The 26,484-nt window shown below is 48.1% G+C and overlaps 1 protein-coding gene across 5 annotated transcripts in view; it reads right to left on the reverse strand.

Annotated features, from left to right (window-relative positions):
• The window catches only part of KLC1 (kinesin light chain 1), a 412,248-nt gene that overhangs the window by 5,873 nt on the left and 379,891 nt on the right, over positions 1–26,484 (reverse strand). For 3 of the 5 annotated variants that reach the window (XM_085626286.1, XM_085626287.1, XM_085626288.1), the window contains exon 15: positions 160–226. The exons of the other annotated variants lie outside the window; for them this stretch is intronic. In XM_085626286.1, the coding sequence (XP_085482412.1) occupies positions 160–226 (67 nt within the window). The remainder of the gene's footprint in view (positions 1–159; positions 227–26,484) is intronic. 5 annotated transcript variants of the gene reach the window in all.

Genomic DNA, 26,484 nt, shown 5'->3' on the forward strand with positions numbered 1-26,484 from the left:
ATGAGCACATACACACACACGTTGTTGCCATTCCACTTAGGCGTGCAAACCATACCAAATGTTTGCATCAGGACGACAGTCCTTGCACTCTCCTCTCTAGGGCAGAACCTACTACTGTCGAGGCATGCACTTGTGTACGAGTTCCATGCAGCTTCTTACTTGAAATGAGTCTTCAGTAGCCTTGAAACCCATGTTAAGAACATTCAGAGAACTGGCACGCTTCATGCTGCAACCAGGATAGTGAACATGCAAGGATAAACCAATCAGAATCAAGAAAGACTGGGAGCTCCGAAAAGTACAAGATTAATGAAGACTGACAGGAGGTTTCAGGTAGCATGCAACATATGATTAGCAAGTCTCTGACTTCGGATACCAGTTGTCTAACATGGACATTCAATCAGAAGATAATGTAGTAACTTAAAAGTAAGTGAATATGGAATAGTGTAGTGTCCGCTATAAAGCGCTTCATCGCCTCCTCAGGGGTAGTAAGTGCTAAAAAAATTAAATTACAATATAAAATATCAAGCATTCTGAACAGGCACTTAAGGCTCTGCTTTTCTTTGGTTCTTTGAGGCATTAATGCTTATGGTCTCTGCTCAGTCAGATCTGCATGCGACACATGCTAGGAGACCAAAGACCATTTAAAATACACAAATCCATCAAAATGAGATGTGTTACCGTGTACAGTTAGAGTACATGTATGCAACTTGAACCTTCTATCTGCTACCTAAGTTACGAACATTTCGAAAATTGTTAATTTGACCCATTTGTTATTCCCAGTGTGTAGTGACTTAGTAAGCACTAATTCAATTATCTAACATACTTAAATATTTAACTATATTAACAAGCTTTACACTTGTGGTGTTATAAAAATATTGTGGTTTTCATTGTTATTGTCTGTATCCTACACACGACTACGATGATTGTAAAAAATGCCTCTGAAACAGAAGGAAAGAATTGGAAAATTATTAGAGCCAAAATAGAAATATGAGGTTAGAACCCAGTACAAGATGAAACCACGTACGTCAGAGAACAGCCCACTAACATGTAAACATTTGAATGATTACCACAAGTAAAACACATGTGAAACTTGTTAGTAAAACACTTTAGTACATAACATACACAGAACATTAAGATTAATACAAAAATAGGCCACGTAAAAACTACATAACAAGCCATAATTTACCTTCAGAAAAAGAGGTTCTCCGTTGTTGATTTTATGCAGCTCGATACTAAGAGGACTACTGTAGAACTGTGACTATCTTGTTTTTACGTTAGGTTTGTTGAAGCTGGTGGTTTACGGGCATGCAAAGTAATAGTCCGCTACACAATGCGTGCAAACTGGCTCCCAGTGCAGAGCTGCGCAACCAGTCTTAGCGAGGAGGCGGTCCATGTCTGACCGTAGCCTTGCATGGTGGTGGAGCACTTAAGTATGGAGTACAGCTGGCCAAAGATAGCAATCGCCGCTATCAATGGTGAACAGCGGGTTCAAGGAGTTACTCTGGCGAATCCAGGGTGAGGAGTACGCTTAGACAGAGGACTACAGTCCCCCGTACACCTCCACCTGTCCTTGAAACCAAAGGGCAGTAGAGCGAGCCCGGGAATACTCACTGGCTGGCCCATCAGTGTCCAGAGGCTTGCCCAGCGTTAGGTGAGTACCTCCAACATTGAAGTAATATGGAAACATTTAACAGTTGTCCTAAAGTAAACAATCGTGCCGTTTTCTGCAATTCAGATTAGGTCACAGTGAACAAATGTTAAAGCGGCTAATTTGGCTTGCATGGTAAAAGATACAGTTCTATTTCAACACTTTGAAGCATAAAGTTCGGGCAGGGGCGTAATTTCAGGGGGGTGTTGGAAGTGTTACACCCACCTAATAAACCTATTCTCTGGTAAATAGTTGGGTGCAGGTGTTTTCAGTCGGTACAGTGAGGAGTCTGTTGGAGTTCACCTGAGATTTTTACACACAGACTCACTCTGCAGTCTCTGGTTTTTTTTTCTCACAACAAATTTTGTTGACAGACACGAAAGCCCAGGCGACACCAGGGCAACACATTGTATATGTATCATGGCAATGGTAAAGATGTCAACTTTTACAATATACAGTTGCTGCCGTCTCTGTTTTGACGGTCTTAAAGCATTTTGGTTATTTTACAGATTTTTTTTTTATTTTTATTAAGTACCCCTTACAACCTGCACTCCTCCTTTTCCACCACCTCTTAAACTCCCCTTCTGCACTGCTTCTCTAATAATGTATTTAGACATGATATGCCAACATGGTTGTTGGGAAACCTTAAACGCACCCCTCATCCCCACCACTCACAATCTTACAATCTTTCTGACCAAGCTACGCCCCGAAGTTTGGGTGGAATTAATTTTGCTTTAAGTCAAAAACGTGGGCCAGAAAAGTTTCGTCAAAGCTCTGTCCTGCCTTAAACCCCCTTTTGAAAAGAATCATATACAATGGTATACCAGCATTTACTTCCTTTATGGGGAGAGGATGCAAGTCCTCTTACTAATATGGTCTCTATGAACACAACAAAGTATCTCTGGCATCAATGCAAACTATTCTTGGATCAGCATTCGCGTGGTTCAAAATGATGAAGAAATTAAAGCACTGAAGTGCTCTGTTCTGGGATAAGCTCGGTGCTACTGCAGTGTCCCAGTGCAAACACCGGCCACGGCCTGTGCAAGTAAGGGCGGTGGGGGGAGGGAGGGTGTATTTCGACAGACGATGGAAAATTAATTAATTTTTTGCCTCGTGGTCGTCTGTCGAATCCCCCCGAACCCATTCCCACCGTTCTTACCTGCATGAGCCACAGCTGGAAAACACTGCACTGTCACTGTTAATGGGACACGAGGCACTATTCGCAAAAGCACACACAGTTACACCCTCATACTGGTGAAGATTTATGCATTTTCCACTGTGAAAATATTGTCTTCACAGATAAACCTCTTCCCCTGGACAGCCCCCAATTTGAGGGCTGTTCCGTTCCCATTTCCGCCGTTGAGAGAATTACTGCTGTACTTCATAGGAAAAAGTGGGGTTCCCAAACTTAGCACGATATCTCCAGCCTGGAATGTCCACTGCTCGCCCTAGGAGTAAAATTGACTCATGCACAATACTATCTGAGGTTGATACTGTTCATGAGTAAAATGAGTTATGAGGGGAAGTTCACCTCATGCAGCCTTCCATACTAAATACAGTTGAACAGAAGATCATCTTGTGGTCTGGAGAATATTAGCTCGAGATGTGCTTCTCACATACAGTGCCCAAGATTCTCTTTCTCCTTTTTATTGGTAGCAAATGTGCAAGAATGTCTAAGGCATAAGGATTGTAGTCAGGACGTTCATATTGTTACTCACTCACAGTTTAATTCTGTAGGAAGCTCCAAGTTACTAGCTCTCCATACTTCAACAGAATGTCAAATGCTGCTGACCGACCTTATCTAAAGCAGGGCCAGCAATCAAACCTCCACCCAGAAAGCAGGGAGAGATGGCTGCTTCAAAGTCCAAGCGGGTAATGCTCACAAGGCCACGGTAGCCCCTTAAAGCCGGAGGATGCATGACAAACTCTGTGGACTCAGCTACAGTATGTTCTTTTGTGTCACTGCACCATTATCACCTTCAAAACTATTGTCGGATATGCAGATTGTGCGCATTGATAGACTGAGCCTTAGCACCTTTCGGTGCTGCACATCTTCTATTTACAAGAAAACACGTGTATGGCTTAGAAATTTGTTTGATTAAGTTACACTTTTATTTGAACGTATGACCGTTTGTTTTCCGCAAAAGGATGTCCTGTTCTGGTCAAAAACTGGGGTTTCTGCAATTGGGCAAAACCAAATAATGTATCTTACTTCTTTAACATGTAACACAATAATCCTGGTCAAATATATTTCAAGCAACACACATCTCAATTTGATATTAGCTAGCGGTTATCAATACAATTTGGTACTACTTTAGTTGGCTTCACATAAACAAAAGGCGGAGCTGCCCGGCTCGACATTGAACTCCACCCCTACGTTCTCATACATTACACAGCTAGTAATGTAAAGTTGCTGTAGGGCACTTACTCTCGACCTTTTGTTTATGTTAATGTTTTGAAATGAAGTGGTCATTTAAGTTAAATCTGAATGCCCTTCATCGCATCGATACACGTTAAAGTGCCTCAAATCACTAATTGCTAATTACCAACTATCTCACATGCAGAAATCTTAGAAGAGAGACTTTATTCTGACTACATCAAGACGCACGTGAGCAGTTGGTATCCTGCATACTGGTCACACAGCAGTTGATCTAGGGTCTTCAGACTCCAATACCAAAACAAGACCCAAAAAAAGAAGGAATAGGTACAAAATAAAACAAATGACATTTAGGATTCACTGTATTTATTAGGTGTAGTGATAACACACAACCCCACCTGCATCCCTACTGGACAGGTGGTATAAACATCAATCATGTAATAAAGAAGAGCTCCACCACAGATTTAAGGAAAACATGACCCTTTTCAGAAAAAAAAATATTAAGACAAACACTGAAGCTTTTAGGAGCCAATGCTTTAAAGGATGTAGGCTCCTTCGTTAAACCGGTTGTGCTTCCACCTGCCTATTCAGCTTCTAATTTTGAGAAGTTCAAAGTCAAACTGATGTTCTGGTGATCAAGAAGGAAGTCTTCCACAAAGGAAGCTTAATGCCCCAGTGGACAATTGGCTTAAAAGGTTTATCCATCAACCTGGCATGGACCAGATTCAGCAAAGATGCTGAGGGGCATCAAACCAGCGGAAACGATGTATCATGCCCAGAATTCCTCACTGGCATTGGAGAAAGACTCTACTGGAAATGCAACAGTAGTCCCCAAAGCCGCAAGATATATTTTGCAAAGGTCCACATGCATTCTTATCTCAACTGGGTGGTACTAATGACTAAGATTGCCACCAGGATCAAGTTCTTGGTAAACGCTCATGGAGTGCCACTGAGGTCAAATTTTAGTCTTATAGTAGTAGTGTTGGTTTCCCACCAGGAGACAGAGGTACAGCCTGCGTTCCTCTAGGATAAAAACACGGATGCTGGTGTCCGTAAGCTCAAGTGTACACAGGCAGTTGTTGCTGTGAGTAGATCCTAGAAGTATAGGATAAAGTAAAAAACCTTCCTTACATAAAAATAGTTTATTCCGCGCCCAATAAGTGTACAGGACCAGCTTGGTTATTTGAAAAGTAAGAGCATTTCTATCTCCTTAAGCAGTTCTTAAAATACTCGTAGAGGCGGACTGGATGGTGAAATCTGTGCAAACCGTATAGCACAGATATTCTTCAATACTAAGAGTAGTACCTCGGTTTTCTAGAACTTCAAATGTATTTCTGTCCTGATGAAAGCCGTATGTCTATACATGGTTTAAACATGTTGACTTGATAGCTTAATAGCATTTTATTCCATTCTGAGTATTTAGCAAAGAAGAAACTGACATTTTTTGAGAATGTGAACATAATTTTAATGTATTTCCTTGTTTACCCTTGGGGACCCGATTTAGATTGGGGAAGGGGCGCCACCTTCACCTATATCTCAGATTATGTTATTTAGGAGGCATCCAGTCAATGTGGACATAAGCATGCCATACACTTACAAGTTGAGTCACACTAAGCAAGGCTCTATGGGAGAATTAGATGCTTGATGGCCTGTGACAATTTCATCCCCATTCCTAATGATATATGAAGATTCCCCCTGCCCGGAAGGGCAGTATGAGGTATGCAGAAGCCACATCTAACAGACGAATCAGGAAGTTGCATAGCTTCACCCTATTTAATCCCAAATCAGAGCTTATTCAATACAGAGGTTAATAGACTGGTTTCCTTAATGTAAAACTTGGTGATAATACAATTGCTATTGGTGATAATATACACTGGCAGTTCCCCGCAGGCTGAGTTTCCGCGATGAGGCAGTATTTTTCCTGTCATTGTACCACTGGCAAAATCAGTCAGGTACCACCACCCTTTCAGAAATGAGTACACACAATATGACGACTTCATAAAGGGGCACTTTTCACAAGTTGGTGCCTGCAAATCTGTTTTAGGAATGTTGAATATCAAATCGATTGCAAAACCCAGAGTACTACAAGAAGATCGCCATATGTGGAAATAAAAAGCAGCAAGAAACAGGCAGGTTTTACAGTTTATTTACTTGCATACCATTTATTTGCATTCACCACAAATCACTGCAAGTAATAGAGCTCAGTGCACAGGTGGCCAAATATATACAAGTACAAAATATTGTGCATACACTCATTCAAATCCTCAAGAGATGCGTTTAATTTTGAGTACTATAACGGAGTAATGAATGCGGCATTTGCATTTTGCTCCTAGATTCAATCATCACTCTCTGCCGCTTCGAGCATGTTCTCTTGAAGCAGAAACAGCGGTGACTCATGGTGCTACCAGCTGGCTAATCCAATGAAACGTGGAACAGGGGAGCGAAATGACCGCAAATCAGGTGCCCCCTCACTAATGTTACAGATGGATGAGTCTGGCTGAAACGTTCCGAATCGCAAACAAGGCAAAACCCAACAGTTATCAAATACGTTGTCATGATTACACTATCTTTTATTGCAACGGAGTTAACTGCTTGTCCCAAACATCATTAACTTATCAGCTGAAGGACTGCTGTGTGCTGGCACCAGCCACATCATAAACGATCATCAGTATCAAAGATTAGAGACTTGTGACTGCGCATGTGTTTGTGTGTGAGAAAACACCAGCGCTTTAACGCACCGTTCAACATTATGTCCATCACGATCAATCCCTGGCGTCACTACGTGCTATGAAAAAAAAAAAAAAAAAACACCCAATAAGATGTTTGTGCAGAAGTAGGTCTCACTGGTCAGTCAATCTCCTACCGCCCACATTCCCCCACTGAGGGGTTTGCATATAGCCTCAATAAACAACATCAAAGAAGACAGTCGATGATGGCTACACAAAAATATATGCAAGGTGGACATTTATCTTCACGACATCTGAGGTAGAATAATGAAGGAAAGCACAATTCCTTCAGAACATGTTAGGAAAAAGCAGCATGGACAGGGGAGTGTGCAAGGGTTGCTACTATATTACTGGGGAGCTTGTAGTTTAAGGCAATAACAGAATCCAGGTACGCAGGACCACAGTATGCAAAGCAGTTTCAGGCTTCTCAACACACGACAGCACCACTGAAGCTGAAGGCTCTCTGTTTAACTGGTAGTGGGCGGGAGGGGAGATCGTAGCGGGGGATGGTTCGAATGTTGCCAATGATAAGAACTTTAGCTGCTGTGTAATACACAAGTTCTCTTTCACTATGGACTTCGAAATCAGCTTCAGTCAAATGGGGAACGTCTGCTGATATGCTGTTCTGTCCATAACAAGCGGCAGTCTATCACCCCCTCTTCCCTACTGCAAATATATAAATCATATGATTTTTATTTCAACAGAGAACTCTACGCCCATGTTCAAGTCTGATGCTCTGCCTACAACTCAGACCAGATGTACAGTTACGGACTAAATTCCCTTTCTGCCAGCTCTCGTGAACCAGGCTCTGCAGCCCTACAATGCCCTTCTTTCTCAGGGTACCTCTTCCCCTCTCAGGCCACCATAGTACAATCACAACAATTCAAGGAGGTCTTGTATCCGGGACATATCTCTGATTTTGTAAGTCCTCTGGCCACTTCTCATCGCACCTGGTCATCTGCATTTGTCTCTCCTCAGATACTGTTCTTATGCCTTGAGAAAATGAGTTCCAGAGTATGGGCTCAAGGTATGAGAAGGCATGTTTGCCACTTTTTAATTTCCTTGACGAAGGGACTTTTTAGAATAGAATTTCTTTCCCTCTTGTTAGTAATTGGCCCCAATAGGTGCAAAGATTTTCTTTAAGATTACCTTAGAGCCACGTATGTACAGCTTTGTGTGTTATGCATGCAATCTTGAAGGAGATTCAAACTTCAACAGGGGAGCTAGTGGAGTTGTTTCAGAACTGGCATTATGTGATCTGATTTCTTGGTTTTTGTCACAAGATTGGCTGCGGCATGCAAGGTTGCCCTTATGGATGAAATTACTGATTTAGGAAAGTCAGCCTAGATGGTGTTGCTGTTGTCTATGTGCAAAAATACCAGAGCTTACACAGATGTCCTGAAATCCTCAGCGCGTACGGAGTTTTTGATTTTCTTTAACAGGTGTAATTAGTATGTGACTAGATTTGATAGGTTGTTGATATAATCGATGAAGGTTAAGGAGCTATTGACTGAGAACCCCAGGAATTTAGTTATGCGTGTTAGTTCATGGGGTGAAACATAAGATGGTAATAAGTACTAGCTATTTATGGGCTTTGGTTTATAGAATGGAGACAAATCGAGTCTTGTGTGGGTTACATTTCAGAGAGAATGTCCAAGTCCATTCAGTGATCTTTAGAAGGAAGGCCTTCAAACAGTATATATCCGACAGGTTGGAAATTGAGCCACTGCTGAGTATTAGCATATTTTATAAAGTTCTCCCCAGGAATCACTATTGTCAAGGGCTCACTGTAGAAATTAAATAAGTGAGGAGAGAGTTAGGATTCTTGTAGAATGCCACAGTTTAATGTACAAGTTGATTTGAATGAATCAAGTTGAATGGCTACCGTTTTGTAATGAATTTTACTGATGAACTAACATCAACAGAGGTCGTAAGGTCTGTAGCTTTTCTGGATCAAAGTTCCCTTTCATGACTATATGGGTGGCTTGGCCGAAATTCAAAGAATCCTGGAAGGAGCCTTCAGCTACGGATTAGTGTACAATTTTCAGGAGTATGGGAAAAAAACTCTGCTTATAATGTTTTGAATAAGGTACCTGGCAAACCACCTTCCACATGTGATGAAGGGTTGGTGACATTATCTTGCGAAGATTATCTTCATTAAGGGGTTAGAAGGTAGACCATCCTGTTACAGATCTTACTGGGATGGAGTGCAGATGTGGGCTTTGGACAATGTCTTCATGAATCTTTTGAATATTGGTTACAAAGAATTCAGCTATATTCTCAGCTTTTTCTTTTGAGCTTGCAGTTTTTGGTTGTTGGATCGGGTTGGAGATTATATCTTCTGATTCCTTCTTTGATCTTATTTTTGTACTATTCACCCTTTGTCTTGAAAAAGCAGTATTTCGGTTTATTCCTTTGTGCACAGAGTGCTGGAAGGGAGATTTCTGATTTGGTTAAGCTCCCTATTTTCTCCAATTTTCTTGTACTATTTTTGTAATGCAGAGGTTGTTGTTATGAACAAGTTACGTGCCTTCTGTAATTCTCTTTCTAGTGGATACTTTATCTAAATGGGAATTGCTCCTCTTACAATATCCCCAAGGCAGGAGTATTCAGTAGCACTGGTCCTACACCGGAGATGACAGAGCGGAGAAGAATACAAGTACTACCCCGCATATTGACATCATTTTCTTATCTTTTACTTTTCTGCGCCCTCAGAAGTGTAGCATGAACAATTGTTGGTAACACTGTGCCAAGTACTAACTTGAGATCGTTTTAGATGGGAATAAAGGCCACTTCAATGTAAGTGGAGGTGGAGGGAGGGGGGTGAGGGCAGTAAGGAATCTGCAGTTAAGAGTATCCACCAGAAGGGTAAGTTGCTTACCTGTAATCCTAGTTCTCTTCCAGGGGTATCCTCATCAAAGTCATAAGCACTGAAGTTGGTATCCTGTGTTTTTCTGACTGATTTTGTTGCTGTTTTGTCAGAAAAATGCCTTCTTTATTTGTTCCATGTCCATCTTGTGGAAAAAAGAAGGCTGCTTCAGACACGCATGAAGTGTGTATATCTGTCTGCCGGACTCTCACTCTCCAGCAACATGCCATCATTGTGAAGACCTTTCCAAAAGGACTTTAAAGGAGAGGGAGAAGATTAGACTGTACGGCTTAGCAGAACGGTCGACGTCGAAGCAGTTGGTCCCTGTTTGCTCCCCATCGACGTCGGGCTCGGCGTCTAAGACTCCAGCGGCGGGATCGTCGCTGAGAGGTGAGGAGTCAAGGGGAAGTCATGCTGCAAAGAGAAAGTCATCGTCGACTTTAGAATCAGCGTCGAAACGGATGCGTTCGACGTCGACGGCGTCTAAAGGATCGGCGTCGAGGACTCGGCGCCACAGTTCAACGTCGATAAAGCATCTGTCGACGTCAAGAGAGGATCGATCGACGTCTGCACAGAGATATCGTTCGTCGTCGAAGGAAAAACATCGTTCGACGTCGAGGTCGGCGAGACATCAGTCGACGTCGCAAGAAGTACGTAGGCGATCTACACCACAGTCAACGTCGAGACCAAGATCGCCGTCAAGATCAAGATCGCCGTTGAGGAAACATCGTTCGTCGGCGAAGAGGCTTTCGACGTCGTCGGAGTATTCGACGTCGAGGCAGAAGTCTCCGTCGGAGTCGACGTCGAGGCAGGCGCCTCCGTCAAGACCGACGTCGAGGCAGGGGCCTCCGTCGGAGTCGACGTCGAGGCAGATGTCTCCGTCGGAGTCGACGTCGAGGCAGGTGCCTCCGTCCTCACAGGTCTCCAAAGCTTTGGAGAGGTACATAAAGCCTCCGTCGAAGATAATCTCGACGTCGAGACAAGAAGCTCTGAGTTCCAGTCCAAGATCTCCGGTGATAGGCCTATCACCGTCGAGGCTGCCCTCTGCTGAGGGTACGCAGGAGGTGTCACATGTTCGCCTCACGATTCGACCAGTCTCAAGGCGAAAATCTCCTCATAGACTGATATATACAACTCCTGAGTCACCGCTTCCTATAGCTATCTCGCCTTCAGGATCAGAGGGCTCAGGTTCAAGATCCGAATCACCAGAGCTTGTGCATCAATCTCCAGTACCTGCAAGAGAGGAAAGTTCGCAGGAGGAGGACAATGCGGTACCTCAAAGTCCCGTAAGGGAGATGCCTCTGGACTCTGCTATGCCCGACACAATAAGGGCATCGCTAACAAGATTAAGGGGCATGGAATTCCCAGCGAGACCGATCAGACCAAGTTCTCGGGGAAGAGAGTCTCGAGGTCACTCTCGAACACCAAGAAGGCGATCCAGGTCTTCCTCCCGCAGAAGAGAGTCGACCAGATCAGAGAAAAGGCGCCGTAGAACCCCTTCTACCTCCCCTTCTTCCAGATCATCCAAAAGGGATTATTCACCGACACTCTCGGAGACGCAACCCTCTCGGGTATCTCCGGTAGATGATATTTCTACGTTTCAGGAAGTGTTGTGTAGAGGAGCTACAAAATTAAATATCCCTATGCCGGTTCAGGAGACCACTTCATCCATAATCTTTGAAACTCTTCATGAACGCTCAGTGTCACGCCCGTTATTGCCATTAGTCCCTGGTTTGTTCCAACCAGTAATGGATATTTTTCTCACACCAGCAACCACCAAAACGGCGCCGGCGAGGATTCTAAAAAAGTACCGTCCAGCTCCGGAGGATCCTCTATTCCTAAAATCAGATCCTCCACCGGACTCTGTCATCACCGCCGCTGCCAGGAAGACACATGCAGTAGCTGGGTCTTCAACGGTGCCACCAGATAAGGACAGTAAGACACAAGACTCCTGGGGGAGAAAAGTTTGCGGCTCAGCATCCTCAAGCTTAAAGGTGGCCAGTGCCTCAGCGCTTCTGGGGCGCTATGATAGATCATTATGGGACTCTCTTCAGAGGTTCATTGACAAAGTTCCATCAGAGGACAGACGGGACTTCGAAGAAATTTTGCATGAGGGAAGTCTGGTTTCTAACCAGATCATAAGTGCAGCGGCGGACGGGGCAACTCTGGCAGCGCATGAATATGCACACGGAGTCACAGCCAGAAGATCATCTTGGCTTAGATTGACGGCCTTGAAACTGGAAGCGCAGGCAAGAATATTAAATCTGCCTTTCTCCGGTAGTTCTCTTTTTGGGTCCCATGCAGACGAAGAAATGGCCCGTATGAAGGCAGAGCTGGAGACCATGAAAGCCGTCGGGCTTGAAAAGAGAAAAGAGTTTCGACGCCGCAAGGGAAATGACAGGCGCAATTACCAACAGAGGGTTCAAACCCCTCATTGGCAAAAGAACCAGGACCAGCAAGGTCAAAAGAAACAGCAATACCAGTCCCGCAAGCCATCCAGGGGACGGGGTAACAACAGGCAGTCTAATGCTGGAAACAAAGCTCCGGGGAAGCAATGAGAAGCCGCTTCCTCCGATGCTGTCCACCGCTCCGGTGGGAGGAAGTGTTGCACATCATCTTCCAGAGTGGCAGTCCATCACAAAGGACAAGTGGGTCCTGCATATACTGCGTCATGGGTACTCGCTTCGTTTCAGAAGTCACCCCCCATCGATTCCTCCTGTCAATTCATCCCAGCATCTGAAGCAGCTCAGAGAAGAGGTAGCGACGCTTCTACTCAAATCTGCAATAGAAAAAGTACCCAAAAACCAAAGAGGAAAGGGAGTTTACTCCAGATACTTTCTCATTCAAAAGAGGAGTGTGAAGGCAGAGTTCAGACCCATTTTAGACCTACGGATACTGAACAAACACATAAAGGAAAAATTTCGCATGCTGGCGCTCCACCAAATATATCCTCTTCTCCGGATGGGCGATTGGATGTGTTCGCTGGACCTTCAGGACGCTTATTTCCATATTCCCATCCTACGGAATCATCGAAAATTTCTCAGGTTTGTGGTAGGCAACTCTCACTATCAGTTCAAAGTCCTCCCATTTGGCCTAAAGTCAGCTCCTCGAGTATTCACAAAATGCGTGGCAGTAGTAGCGGCTGCTCTGAGGCGCGCAGGAGTCTTCGTCTATCCCTACCTAGACGACTGGCTAATAAAGGGCTCATCGCCTCAGAATGTGCGATCACAGCTGTCGCTATGCCTGAACTTATGTCGCAAGTTGGGTCTCAGCGTGAATGCCAAAAAGTCCAATTTTTCACCAACACAGAGGATCCACTACCTGGGTGCAACTATAGACTCCGTAGTAGGAAAAGTGTTTCCTTCGGAGGAAAGACAGTCATCCATTTTTCAAAAAGGCAGACAGATTATAACCAGCAATCTGTCGTCGGCAAGGCAAATCTCATCTCTGCTAGGGGCCATGGCATCCTGCATCTTCCTAGTGCCCAATGCCAGGCTAAGGATGCGTCCTCTCCAGCAAGATCTCGAGGACAAATGGGATCAAAGGAACTCCCTGTGGGAAGAAAAGGTTTGCCTCTCCTCTGCAGCCAAACAGTCAGTCAAGTGGTGGCTGAAGCCAAGGAATCTACAAGTGGGGATCCCCTTCCATCAAGAGCCCCCAACTCAGACCTTAATCACCGACGCATCCCTTCAGGGATGGGGTGCACATTTTGGGACTCTGCAAACTCAGGGACAGTGGTCCAGCAGCGAGCAGTTGTACCACATCAACATGCTGGAGCTCAGGGCAGTCCACCTAGCCCTCAAAGCGTTCCTGCCTGCGATCACGACGAGTACCATTCTAGTGCAGACGGACAATACCACCACAATGTACTACCTGAACAAGCAGGGGGGTACTCGATCCAGGACGCTCTCGCTGGAAGCTCAGTCCCTGTGGCACTGGATCCTAGCAAGGAACATCTCATTGAAAGCGGTGCACCTACCAGGAGAACTCAACGTGCAAGCGGACTTACTCAGTCGGCATTTTCAAGAACCAGAGGACTGGGTACTAAACGACGAGGTGGTAGAAGACATCTTCGGGGAATGGGGGCGTCCGCAAGTGGACCTCTTCGCGGACGAGCAAAACACAAAATGCCGAGGCTTCGCCTCAAGATACCATCGACCAGGATCCCTAGGGAATGCCCTTTTGATCAATTGGTCAATGACATTTGTGTACGCTTTTCCGCCTCTCCCACTAATCCCCAAGGTGGTGACCAAGTTGCAGAATTCATCTGCCAAGATGATCCTCATAGCACCGGACTGGCCGAGGCAGTGGTGGTACACGGATCTCCTACACATGTCGATCCGCCCCCACAAGCGGCTGCAGTGCAGGCCGGACTTGTTGTCCAAGATGCGGGGGAAGATTTACCATCCCAGCCTTCCCTCGCTGAGCTTAACAGCATGGCTCCTGAAGTCCTCCAGTATGGCCATCTGAACCTCCCTCAAGAGTGTATGTCCATACTGAAGGAAGCCAGGAGACCTTCGACAAGACACTCCTACTTCTGTAAGTGGAAAAGGTTTTATATATGGTGTGCTCAGCATCATTATGATCCCACTAAATGCCAGGAGGATGTAATTTTGCCCTATCTTCTACATTTAGCGAGGGCAGGGTTGAAATTTTCATCCATAAAGGTTCACCTAGCAGCCATAACAGCATACAGGCGTTCGCCTTCACAGCAGTCATTTTTTAAAGTGCAGGTAGTGAAGGATTTCTTGCAAGGACTCAAGAAAGTCTATCCCCCTGTTAGACCTCCCTCTCCTTCCTGGGAGCTAAACTTGGTGCTGTCAAGGCTCATGGGTTCTCCTTTTGAGCCGATTCATAAGGCTACCCTACAGCACCTCACATGGAAGACAGCATTTTTAATAGCCATCACTTCAGCACGGAGGGTCAGTGAGATACAGGCCCTCTGTTCTAAAGAACCCTACACTATTTTTCATCTGAATAGGGTGGTGATGAGAACTCATCCTTCGTTCCTACCTAAGGTGGTATCGGAGTTTCATGTAAACCAAGCCATCTCCTTACCAACCTTTTTTCCCAACCCCTCCTCTCCGGCAGAGAGGGCGTTACATTCTCTAGATGTCAAAAGGGTCCTAAAATTCTATCTAGATAGGACTAAGAATGTCAGGAAATCTGATCAATTGTTTGTGAACTATGGGGTTGTCCGCATGGGCTTTGCTGCATCCAAGCGTTCCATAGCTAGGTGGATTGTTTCAAGTATTACATTGGCCTACCAACTGGCTCAGAAACCATTGGGGGCGCGCCCTAGAGCGCATTCTACAAGAGGAAAAGCGGCTACCGCTGCTTTTCTCAATAATGTCCCACTCTCCGAGATCTGCAAGGCAGCCACTTGGAGATCTGTCCATACCTTTACCAGACACTATTGTCTGGATTCGGACACCAGAGCAGACACTCAAGTAGGACAAGCCTCCTTGAGGAATCTGTTCCAAACGTAATCATTTTCATGATTCTTTTTTCTCCATGTGTGGTACAATCTTTTTTTCATTTGCCTGCTGGTGGAAGGTGAGCTTGCTACTCTATTCAGTGCTTATGACTATTGATGAGGATCCCCTGGAAGAGAAGGGTAAGTTACTTACCTGTAATCCTAGTTCTCTTCCAGGGGTATCCTCATCAAAGTCATAAGCAACCCACCCACCTCCCCAGGCAAATGAGAAGAAGTGTATTATTCATTATGGAAAGGATTTATCTTTGTGTTTAGGACTACGGTCCCGCAAAGAACAACTGACCTAACTGTCACCCCTGAGGCATGATGGGATATGGAAGCCAGGGCTGCCTTAAAGGCACGGTGCCAGTTTTTACCTATACAGGGCTTTTCAGTCTCTATGGTATTGTATTGCAATGCAGCCTGCAGGCTAGCAATGTGTTGTAGATCTGTGTTTCCCACAGTTGTCTCTTTTTTGCTTTCTCATGAGTGTTTACCTCATTAAAAAAAAAAAAAAAAAAAGAGATTTAGGTGTTTTATTATACCTATATGTATTATTGGATGTGTATTTATACATTGCCTAGCCTTCTTTTTTAGGGGCTGCAATTGCTTGGAAAAAATGATATATGTTTATACATATACAGAGCTGTATATATGTATGTTTGTTACATATATAATTTTATTATTTCCGGGGTCCCCGCACATGGGCGGGAATATTCAGTGCTTATGACTTTGATGAGGATACCCCTGGAAGAGAACTAGGATTACAGGTAAGTAACTTACCCTTCTCTTCCAGGGGATCCTCATCAAAGTCATAAGCACTGAATATTCCCGCCCATGTGCGGGGACCCCGGAAATAATAAAATTATATATGTAACAAACATACATATAAACTACAACAAAAACTTCCTACACCTATTTATTTAAAAATTAGGCAATATGTCCATGTAATAATATAGACCCCACAGTCAACAGTGTATTAAGAATATGTCATTTAATTTATTTAGAACATGTCAATTCATTCAATTGATTCTTTTTTTCTCTTTTTTTTAGATATAGAAAACCTATACAAATATGTTTATATATATAAAACAATTACAACCTGTCTAAAAAACCCACACCATACTGATATTGAACACACTGCCAATATGGCACATTTGACTATACGTTCACAAAAAACAGAAAAATTGAGGAAAAACACAATATACATAACAATGAGACAATGATGATAACATAAGACCAGCGCCAACGCGCGTTTCGGAGATCCTATATATCCAGTATAGGCTCCTTCTTCAGGGCTTGTTCGATAGGTCTTTTACATAACAACATATGCCAAACATCATTTCATATCCGACATCATGTGGCAGTGTGTTCAATATCAGTATGGTGTGGGTTTTTTAGACCGGTTGTAATTGTTTTATATACGGAGGCTTTATGTACCTCTCCAAAGCTTTGGAGACCTGTGAGGACGGAGGCACCTGCCTCGACGTCGACTCCGACGGAGGCATCTGCCTCGACGTCGACTCAGACGGAGGCCCCTGCCTCGACGTCGGTCTTGACGGAGGCGCCTGCCTCGACGTCGACTCCGACGGAGGCCCCTGCCTCGACGTCGGTCTTGACGGAGGCGCCTGCCTCGACGTCGACTCCGACGGAGGCGCCTGCCTCGACGTCGTTCTTGACGGAGACTTCTGCCTCGACGTCGAATACTCCGACGACGTCGAAAGCCTCTTCGCCGACGAACGATGTTTCCTCGACGGCGATCTTGATCTTGACGGCGATCTTGGTCTCGACGTTGACTGTGGTGTAGATCGCCTACGTACTTCTTGCGACGTCGACTGATGTCTCGCCGACCTTGACGTCGAACGATGTTTTTCCTTCGACGACGAACGATATCTCTGTGCAGACGTCGATCGATCCTCTCTTGACGTCGACAGATGCTTTATCGACGTTGAACTGTGGCGCCGAGTCCTCGACGCCGATCCTTTAGACGCCGTCGACGTATCCGCTTCGACGCTGATTCTAAAGTCGACGATGACTTTCTCTTTGCAGCATGACTTCCCCTTGACTCCTCACCTGTCAGCGACGATCCCGCCGCTGGAGTCTTCGACGCCGAGCCCGACGTCGATGGGGAGCAAACAGGGACCAACTGCTTCGACGTCGACCGTTCTGCTAAGCCGTACAGTCTAATCCTCTCCCTCTCCTTTAAAGTCCTTTTGGAAAGGTCTTCACAATGATGGCATGTTGCTGGAGAGTGAGAGTCCGGCAGACAGATATACACACTTCATGCGTGTCTGAAGCAGCCTTCTTTTTTCCACAAGATGGACATGGAACAAATAAAGAAGGCATTTTTCTGACAAAACAGCAACAAAATCAGTCAGAAAAACACAGGATACCAACTTCAGTGCTTATGACTATTGATGAGGATCCCCTGGAAGAGAAGGAGCGCTTACCAAAGGTAAGTGACCTGGTACATCTGATGGATACTTCAAATTGCAGATGTCTCACCTTAGAACAGAAACCAAAGCAATACCTCTTAATGACAAAATGTCTGTGTAGTGACTCAGACCAAAAGGTTCTGCAGAACCAAGCGAGCAAAATATCCTACTTGCCAATCCAGGCTGTCAAGGCAGTACTTCTTTGTAAATACCCATGTCGCAGTTTGGCAGATATCAAAGACTGGCATCACACACACCACCACCACAGTGGTAGCAGCATTTACCCTGGTGGAATGGCCTCTCTGACCTCCTGGGGGTTGCTTCTTGGTCAGTGGATAGCAGATCTTAATGCAGAGGACTACCTACCTCAACAGAGTCCTCTTCTGCAAAGTCTTCTTTTTCTTTGCTCTGGAGAACCCCACAAAAAGCTGACCGTAGACCCCTTGATGCGATTAATGTATAAACCTAAGATTTTCTGGGGTCCAACCAATAAAGCCTCTACTTCTCTTTTCAGGTGTGAGGTGGAGCAAAGGATGCATGTGGAAGGATCGATTGCTCAATGTGCAAAGAAGTTACAACTTTTAGTAATAATGCCTCCCGAGTTTTCAGCATCAATCTGTCTGGAAAAAAGGAGGTGTAGAGCAGATGCATTGGAGGCGCCTACAGTTCACTCAAAGAGCTGCTGTAACCACACTGAGGAAGATACTCTTCAAGGTGAGGAGACGCAGGGAGCAGCCATGTATAGGCTTAAAGAACAAGTTACTTACCTTCGGTAACGATGTATCTGTAAGAAACATTAGTTAGTTAGATTCCTCACCTTAGAATATCCCCAGGCGTCAGGCTGGATCCGGAAAGATTTTTGTAGCAATACCCCTTGTGTGTCGCTAGGCGTCGTCTGCGGCTCCGCGTCCGTCGTTGGCGTCGTGCGCCGGAATGACGTCGGAGTACTTAGACGCGGCCCCCTGCGCGCTGACATCAGTTCTTGTACATAGCTTTCCGCGCCAGGGACGCTGAGCCATGCAAGAGACCGACACTGGTGCCAAAAAATCTAGGGCCCTGAAAGGGAGAACCTTAACCCTAGATGTCGGTTCGCAGAACGGGCAGGCTGGGTGGGTCGGTGAGGAATCTAACTAATGTTTCTTACAGATACATCGTTACCGAAGGTAAGTAACTTGTTCATCTGATAGAAACACGTTAGTTAGATTCCTCACCTTAGAATAGATACCCCAGCAATACCAACCCCGGTGGTGGGTCTGCGAACCAAGATCACACAAGAAAGTCCTGGAGAACAGAACGGCCAAAGTGGCCATCCCTCCGGACTTGGCTGTCCAGGCAGTAATGTCTCGCAAACGTGTGCAGCGAAGCCCACGTCGCTGCCTGACAGATGTCTTGCAAGGGGACTCCCCGTCCCAGTGCAGTCGTGGCCGCCGTGGCCCGAGTAGAATGGGCCCGTAGCTCAACAGGAGGAACCTTTTCGCCAAAGAATAGCAGGTCTTAATACACAACACGACCCACCGAGAGATGGTCCGCTTGTGTACAGCTTTACCCTTCTTAGCCCCAAAGTACCCAACAAAAAGTTGGTCGTCCACCCGGAACTGTCTTGTGCGGTCCAAATAAAATGATAGTGCACGGTTTGGGTCCAGACGGTGGAGCCTCTCTTCATCTTTTGAAGGATGCGGAGGCGGAAAGAAGGTGGGCAGCGTGACAGATTGCCCGATGTGAAAGGGAGTCACGACTTTAGGCAGGAAAGAAGGACGTGTCCGGAGGACAACTTTGTCCAGATGAACTGAAAGGAAGGGAGGCTTGGATGACAAAGCCTGGAGCTCACCCACCCGCCTAGCGGAGGCGATTGCTACCAAGAAAGCAGTTTTCAAGGTCAAAAGACAGATGGGACAGTTATGAAGGGGCTCAAAGGGAGCGCACATCAGAAAATTGAGAACAAGGTTCAAGTCCCACTGAGGCATTACGAAAGGAACGTGAGGGTACATATGAGTAATGCCTTTGAGAAAGCGTGAAACAACAGGGGACTTGAAAAGAGAAGGCTGATCAGGAAGCCGAAGGAAGGCAGAGATAGCAGCAAGATAACCTTTCAAGGTGCCCAGAGCAGAGCCCTGCCGGGCCAAAGAAAGAAGAAAGAGGAGAACCTCAGAAAGAGGGGCAGAAAGGGGATCCACAGCCTTTGCTGTGCACCATGCCACAAATTTGTTCCACCGGCAGGCGTATACCGTCTTTGTGGAGGGACGCCTGGCTGCCAGAATGATATCACAGACTTCAGGAGGCAAGTCAAATGGTATCAACTGCCGCCGCTCAATCTCCACGCATGGAGGTGGAGGCTGGACAGGTTCGGGTGGAGGACCGTCCCCTGCTGCTGCGACAGAAGATCCTCCCGAAGGGGCAGACGTATCGGAGGATCAGTCAACATACTGAGTAGCTCGGGATACCAGTACCTTCGTGCCCAATCCGGAGCCACCAAGATGACTTGGGCCCGGTCGCGCCTGATCTTCTTCAGCACTCTGGGCAGAAGTGGTAAAGGCGGAAAGGCGTACAGACCGCAACTCCACTCGCGACGAAAAGCGTCTCCGAGCGAGTGCCGCCTTGGAAACTCCAACGCGCAGAACTGCTGACATTGCGCGTTCTCTTCGGTGGCGAATAGATCTAACCAAGGCTCTCCCCACTGCAGAAAGAGACCTTGTGCCACGTCCGAGTTCAGACGCCATTCGTGATCCATCATGCACCGGCGGCTGAGTTCGTCCGCTCTGGCGTTCAGAGAGCCCGCCAGATGTTGAACCACCAGGGTGATGCCCTGGTGTTCCAGCCATGTCCAGAGGCGCAGGGCCTCCTGACAAAGGGTCCACGACCCCACTCCGCCCTGTTTGTTGCAATACCACATGGCGGTGGTGTTGTGTGTGAACACCTGCACAACACTTCCCCGGACAGAGGGAAGGAAGGCTTTCAGTGCAAGTCGGATCGCCCTCAGCTCCAAAAGATTGATATGGAGCCGAGTCTCCGCCGGAGACCAGAGTCCTCTGATCTCCGCCTCTCCCATATGGCCACCCCATCCCAGGAGGGACGCATCCGTCACTACCACGTGCTCCGGTTGGGGAAGGGAGAGGGATCTGCCGCTGACCCAATCGCGATTCGTGAGCCACCACTGCAGCTGATTCGCAGTGCCCTCCGAGATCAAGACGTGGTCGGACAGGTTGCCTCGATGCTGGGCCCACTGAAACTTCAGGTCCCACTGCAGAGCCCCCATCCGCCATCTGGCGTGAGGTACTAACAGGATGCAGGAGGCCATCAGCCCCAGAAGCCGCAGCACCAACCTGACCGAAATCCAAGACAGAGGCCGGAAGATGGGAATCAGGGCTCGAATGTCCAGGACCCGCTGTTCCGGCGGATAGACCCGGAACTGCGCCGAATCGAGAACCGCCCCTATGAAATGGAGCTTTTGGGAGGGACTCAGGTGCGACTTCGGCACATTGATGGAGAACCCCAGCGAATGCAGGAGGTCTGTCGTAGTCTGGAGGTGGGAGACAACTTGCTGGGGCGAGCCCGCCTTCAACAGCCAGTCGTCAAGATAGGGGAAGACTGGGACCCCTGATCTGCGCAGATGAGCTGCGACCACTGCCATCACTTTCGTGAGCACCCGAGGGGCACTGGTGAGGCCGAAGGGGAGCACGGTGATCTGAAAGTGCTCCTGACCCACCGTGAACCGCAGGTAACGCCGGTGGGTCGGCAGGACGGGGATGTGGAAATAAGCGTCCTGCAAGTCCAACGCTACCATCCAGTCTCCAGGGTCTAGGGCAGCAAGAACCTGAGCCAAAGTGAGCATCTTGAACCGTTCCTTCCGGAGGAAGGCGTTCACCCTTCTTAGATCCAAGATCGGGCGTAGGCCCCCTTTGCCCTTCTTGGGAACCAGAAAGTAGTGGGAATAGCAACCACGACCTACTTCTGGACCAGGAACGCACTCGACGGCCTCTTTGGCCAAGAGGGCCGAAACCTCCTCCCGGAGAAGATGCAAATGATCCCCCGACATACGGTGGTTCTGCGGTGGCATGGCTGGAGGGGTCGTCTTGAAGGGGAGGGAGTAGCCCCTTCAGACGATTTGTAGCACCCACTTGTCCGAAGTGATGGAGCGCCAGTGGAGCAGGTGATGGCGAACTCTGCCCCCCACTGGCGTTGAATGGGCCTGAAAGCTCGGACTAGGGAGGGCTTTGAGGCGGATGCTGCCGGGGTGAATGTGGACTGACCGGCACGTTGTCCTCCAGAACCGCCTCGGAGGAAACCACGTCCGCGACCGCGTGCAGGTTGGTTCTGCGGCCGGTGGCTGGGCGGACGTGAGGAGGCGCCCCTTCCTTGGCCACAAAAGGGGCGAAAGGCGGAAGTTTGCGGCCGCGGGGCCGAAAGACCCAAGGACTTGGCCGTGGCCCGGGAGTCCTTGAACTGGGCCAGCGCACTGTCCGCCTTCTCGCCAAAAAGGCGAGTGCCATCGAAGGGCATGTCCATGAGGGAGCTTTGGACATCCCCTGAAAACGACGTGGATCTCAGCCAGGCGTGACGCTGAAGCGCCACCGTGGTGGAAATTGCAAAATTGCCCGACCCAGCGAGTCCGTGGTGTCTAGTCCACATCTAATGGCGTGCCGCGCTGCATCTCGCCCGTCAGCAAGTGCTTGAGTGAGTCGTGTCCGGGCCTCCACCAGGCACAAGGGCAGCACGTCCTCCACCGTATCCCACAGAGAGTGGGAGTAACGGTCCAAAAGGCAAGCGGTATTTAAAGACCGCAGTCCCAAACTCAGGGACGAGAACAGTTTCTTGCCAAACTGCTCCAATTTTTTTTTTTAAACATGTTTTTATTGCAGCATTTTAAACAAAACATCCATCGGGGCAACCGGCATCCGCGTACAATCTCAAATCGCACCCCTCGTTGTAGCAATGCACACAGCCGTTTAGCCCACATCCCGGGGGCCGGGCGGCGTATTAAGACAGTGAATCAAATTATCAAAACGATCTCCTCATAGCGTTGCCCGGTCCATGTCCCATGATAGCCTCTGCTTTCATTCCTATCAGATTCTCTCCCCAAATCAAACTCGTCGTAACACTACAATCACACCCCATTAACTCCCCCCCCGCCCACCCCACCCCCCAACTGCTGCTGATGTGGGCCCTACCAGTGGTTCCTAACACTAATGCGTGCCAATCATCGGGGTTTGCATCTAGTCTCCCCAGCCTCAAGGAACTCCGCTCTCCTAACGCTCGTGCTCCGCACGCTCCAGCCGGTGCTGCCAAACTGCTCCAACTTCTTGGATTCCCTATCCGGAGGAGCGGACGGGAAGGAGGATTGGGAGGTTGAGGCCTGGATAACCAGGCTCTCGGGGTGGGGTGGTGGGAGAGAAATGTGGGGTCGCCCGGAGCAGGGCGGTGGCGCCGGGCAACGTTCCTGTCCACAGGAGGGACTGTGGAGGGCTTGGACCAAGTGCCCTGGAGAACGTCAATGAGGGCCTTATTAAACTGCAGCAGAGGCTCAGTGGATCTTGCTGTCGGTTGAAGGACCACTGGGAGGATGTTAGTCCTCACAGCCACAGCAGGCAACTTGAGCCCTAGGGCTTCGGCCGCCTTGCGCAGCACCACAGAAAAGGCTGCACCTTCCTCCGAGGCCACAGTCGGAGGAGAGATGAATCCAGCGTCTGGAGAGGTATCCAACCCGCTGGCGTCCCCCAATTCCTCTGCCCAGTCCTGAGACAATTGGGCCTGTTCGGCCAGAGGGTCCTGAGACCCCTCCCAGTCGCCCTCATCATCCGATTTCTGGTAGACAGGAGGAATGATCGGAGCCGGATTGTGGATGAAGCGGTCACCCATCAGCGCCGGTAACGGCGTCGGGCGGCGCCGGGTCCGGAATAGGGCTAAACTGAGGCTCGACGCCGTGCGGGGATGGCGTCGGGGGCGGAACCGGTGTCGGCGCCGGCGGAGGGGGCGTCGTGAGGTCGACCGGCGCGGCAGAGATCCAGGCCTGGATCCCTCGGGGACCTGCGGCGTCAGGGCTGGAGCCCTCGCCGGGGCCGGAGCCGCCGGCACACGAGGTCGCCCAGTCAACCCTGCGGGGCCCGAAGGCGCGCCGGCAGGCGTCGACGGCGGAGCCAGATTCCTCATGACCGAGAGGAAGGCACTGACCTCCGCCAGAGTCGCGTCAGTCCCAGGGACCGGAGGGTATGGGGACGAGCACGGCTCCTGCGGCTCTGACGGAGCCGCGGGGGTGGAACCACCCGGACCCTCGGCCGGGTCGCGCAACCGGCGAGGGGAGTCCGAAGAGTGAGGACGCCGCTTGGACTTCTTAGAATGTTTGGAGTGACGGGACTTACCCGAAGATCCAGACGAGTAATGTCGATGGCTGCGGCTCCGCGAATGGTCCTTGGACCTCCTCCTGGACCGGGACCGAGAGCGACGCGGAGCCGAGTGTCGAAGCTCGAGTCGCTTACGGGACCGTTCCCGCCTAGCCTTTGACGTCAAGGCCTGACAGTCGGGGCACGACTCCGCGTCATGGTCGGCCCCCAGGCAGTACAGGCACCGGCGATGGTGATCCGTTACCGACATCAGTCGGTGGCAGGCGTCACAATGCTTGAATCCAGGCATCCTACCGGCACCAGATGTCGAGTAACCAAAAGAGGTCAACAAGTTAGTCAAAAAGTGACTAGGGGTAAGCTCTTTCCGGATCGGCGCTTACTGGCGCGGAAAAAAAAAAGAACTGACGTCAGCGCACGAGGGCGGCGTCTAAGTACTCCGACGTCATTCCGGCGCACGACGCCAACGACGGACGCGGAGCCGCAGACGACGCCTAGCGACGCGCAAAGGGTATTGCTACAAAAATCTTTCCGGATCCAGCCTAACGCCTGGGGATATTCTAAGGTGAGGAATCTAACTAACGTGTTTCTTTCAGATAGGCGTACACATGAGGAATGTCAAGAACAAGTTCAGGTCCCACTATCGAATCACAAATTGGCAGGTAACGTTTGTCAAACCTTCAAAAAAACCTCCTCACCAGGTTGTTTTAACAAGGATGGCTGGGCAGGCAAATGTAGAAAAGTAAAAAGGGCTGACAAATAAACTTTTAGTGCCCACTGCATAGCCTTGCAGGGCTCAAGATAAAAAATAAATTAAAAAAAGACGGTCAACAGCCTCTCCTACAAGGGGTCCGTGCCCCAGGCACCACAACAGTTTACAGATTATCCCAGTGCCTGGCATAGATGATTACATGGAGCGGCATCTGGCAGTAAGGACACCCACCACTTCAGGCAGCAAACTGAAAGCAGTCAAGTCCCATCACTTCACGCATGAATGTGTAATCGGTGTAGATTCGGGTGGAAGACCCTGCCCTTATGCAGTGACAGGAAGTCCTCACAAAGTGATAGCCTGATCAGAGGACAGATGCTCCTGAGTTTCAGGGTTTGAAACTCTCATGGTCCAATTTGGAGCCACTAGGATGACTTGGGCCCAGTCGTTCTTGATCTTCTTCAGAAATCTGAGAAAGAGAGGTTTAGGCAGGAAGAGAATGCATGTCTTAAGGAGCGTTACTGCTGAAACTCCAATGCCCAAGAGTGTTGACATCGTACGTTCTCAATGGTGGTGAAAAGATCTAGCAAAGGCTCTCCCCACTGGTCAAAGACACCCTGCGCTAACTATGGATGTAGGTTCCACTCGTGATCTGCCAGATGGCGTCTGCTTAGTTTGTCTGCTCTAGCAAAGAGGGACTGCACCAAGTACTTGGCAACCAGTAAGGTATCCTGGTGCTCCAGCCACTTCTAGAGATGCAATGCTTTGGACTCGACCCTGGTTGTTGCAGTACTGCATGGCAGTGATGCAGTCCATGAGAATCTTCACCAGCTACCTCCTGATGAACAGCAGGAAAACCCTCAGCACCAGATGAATAACTCATAGATCCAATAGGCTGATGTGGAGCTGGCCCTCCACTGGAGACCAGAGACTTTGATCTACCACTGGCTGGGCATGTGCTGCTGAGGGCAAACCGCAGATGAGGAGTTGGAGGACTGGTGCTGCTCCTGGTCTGCCAGTTCTGCATCTGCGGACTGAAAAAACTTGGCTGCCTGCTGTCCCACTGGCTGGAAAGATTGCCTCTCCTATATGCTATCCTTCAGAACTGATAGTCAATATTCAGAACTGGTGTAGAAATTGTTTTGCAAGGCTCAACAGCCTCAAGGAACACACTATAGCTTGAGCTGTCTTTGCAGTAGTCCAAATCTTAATGTGTCTTCTCTCTGAATAGGAGAGGCATGTCACAGGTCATATCCATTACTGTTGCCTGTACATCACCGGAGAATCTAGCTGACTTCATCCAGGAGTGTCAACGAAGCATAACATTAGTATTGACTACCCTGTCAGTTCAGTCTGTGGTATCCAAGCCTGTGCAGACAAAGTACTTGGCCGCATCCTGCTCATCGGATACTGCCTGAGCCAGAAAGGCCCTAAGGTCCTCACCAACCCCTGGAAAGATCTTTCCCAAAGGCTTAATAGATTATCGACCAAATAGACTGCATTTATGGATCGCAGTACCAGGCTGGCCAAAGAAACCATAATTTTGCCAGAGGCATCAATCCTTTGGGATTCTTTATCGAGGGAATTGGTCTGAAATAAATTAGGGTTCACCTTAATGGTCAAAGCCTACATAAAGAGACTCTCCAGAGTAGGGTGCTTGGTGAAAAAATCTGTCACCGGGTGCTGGCCTTTGCAGCCTGGCCAAGAACACCAGATAGACATCAAAGTATCTGTGAAGGCATCAATAAATGGGATCAAAGGCTCATATGATGCTGGCCAAAGTTGCAACATTTCTGTCAAAATAACTGTTTTAGTCTTAGTGGAGGGCAGCTGTAAATCTAGCAATTCGGCTGCCCTCCAAACTGTCACTGCAAATAAGGCGCTTTCTTTCATAGGTAGCCGATGTGGTGAG

The sequence above is a fragment of the Triturus cristatus genome, chromosome 9 (assembly GCF_964204655.1).
Source record: "Triturus cristatus chromosome 9, aTriCri1.1, whole genome shotgun sequence".
Lineage (NCBI taxonomy): Eukaryota > Metazoa > Chordata > Amphibia > Caudata > Salamandridae > Triturus > Triturus cristatus.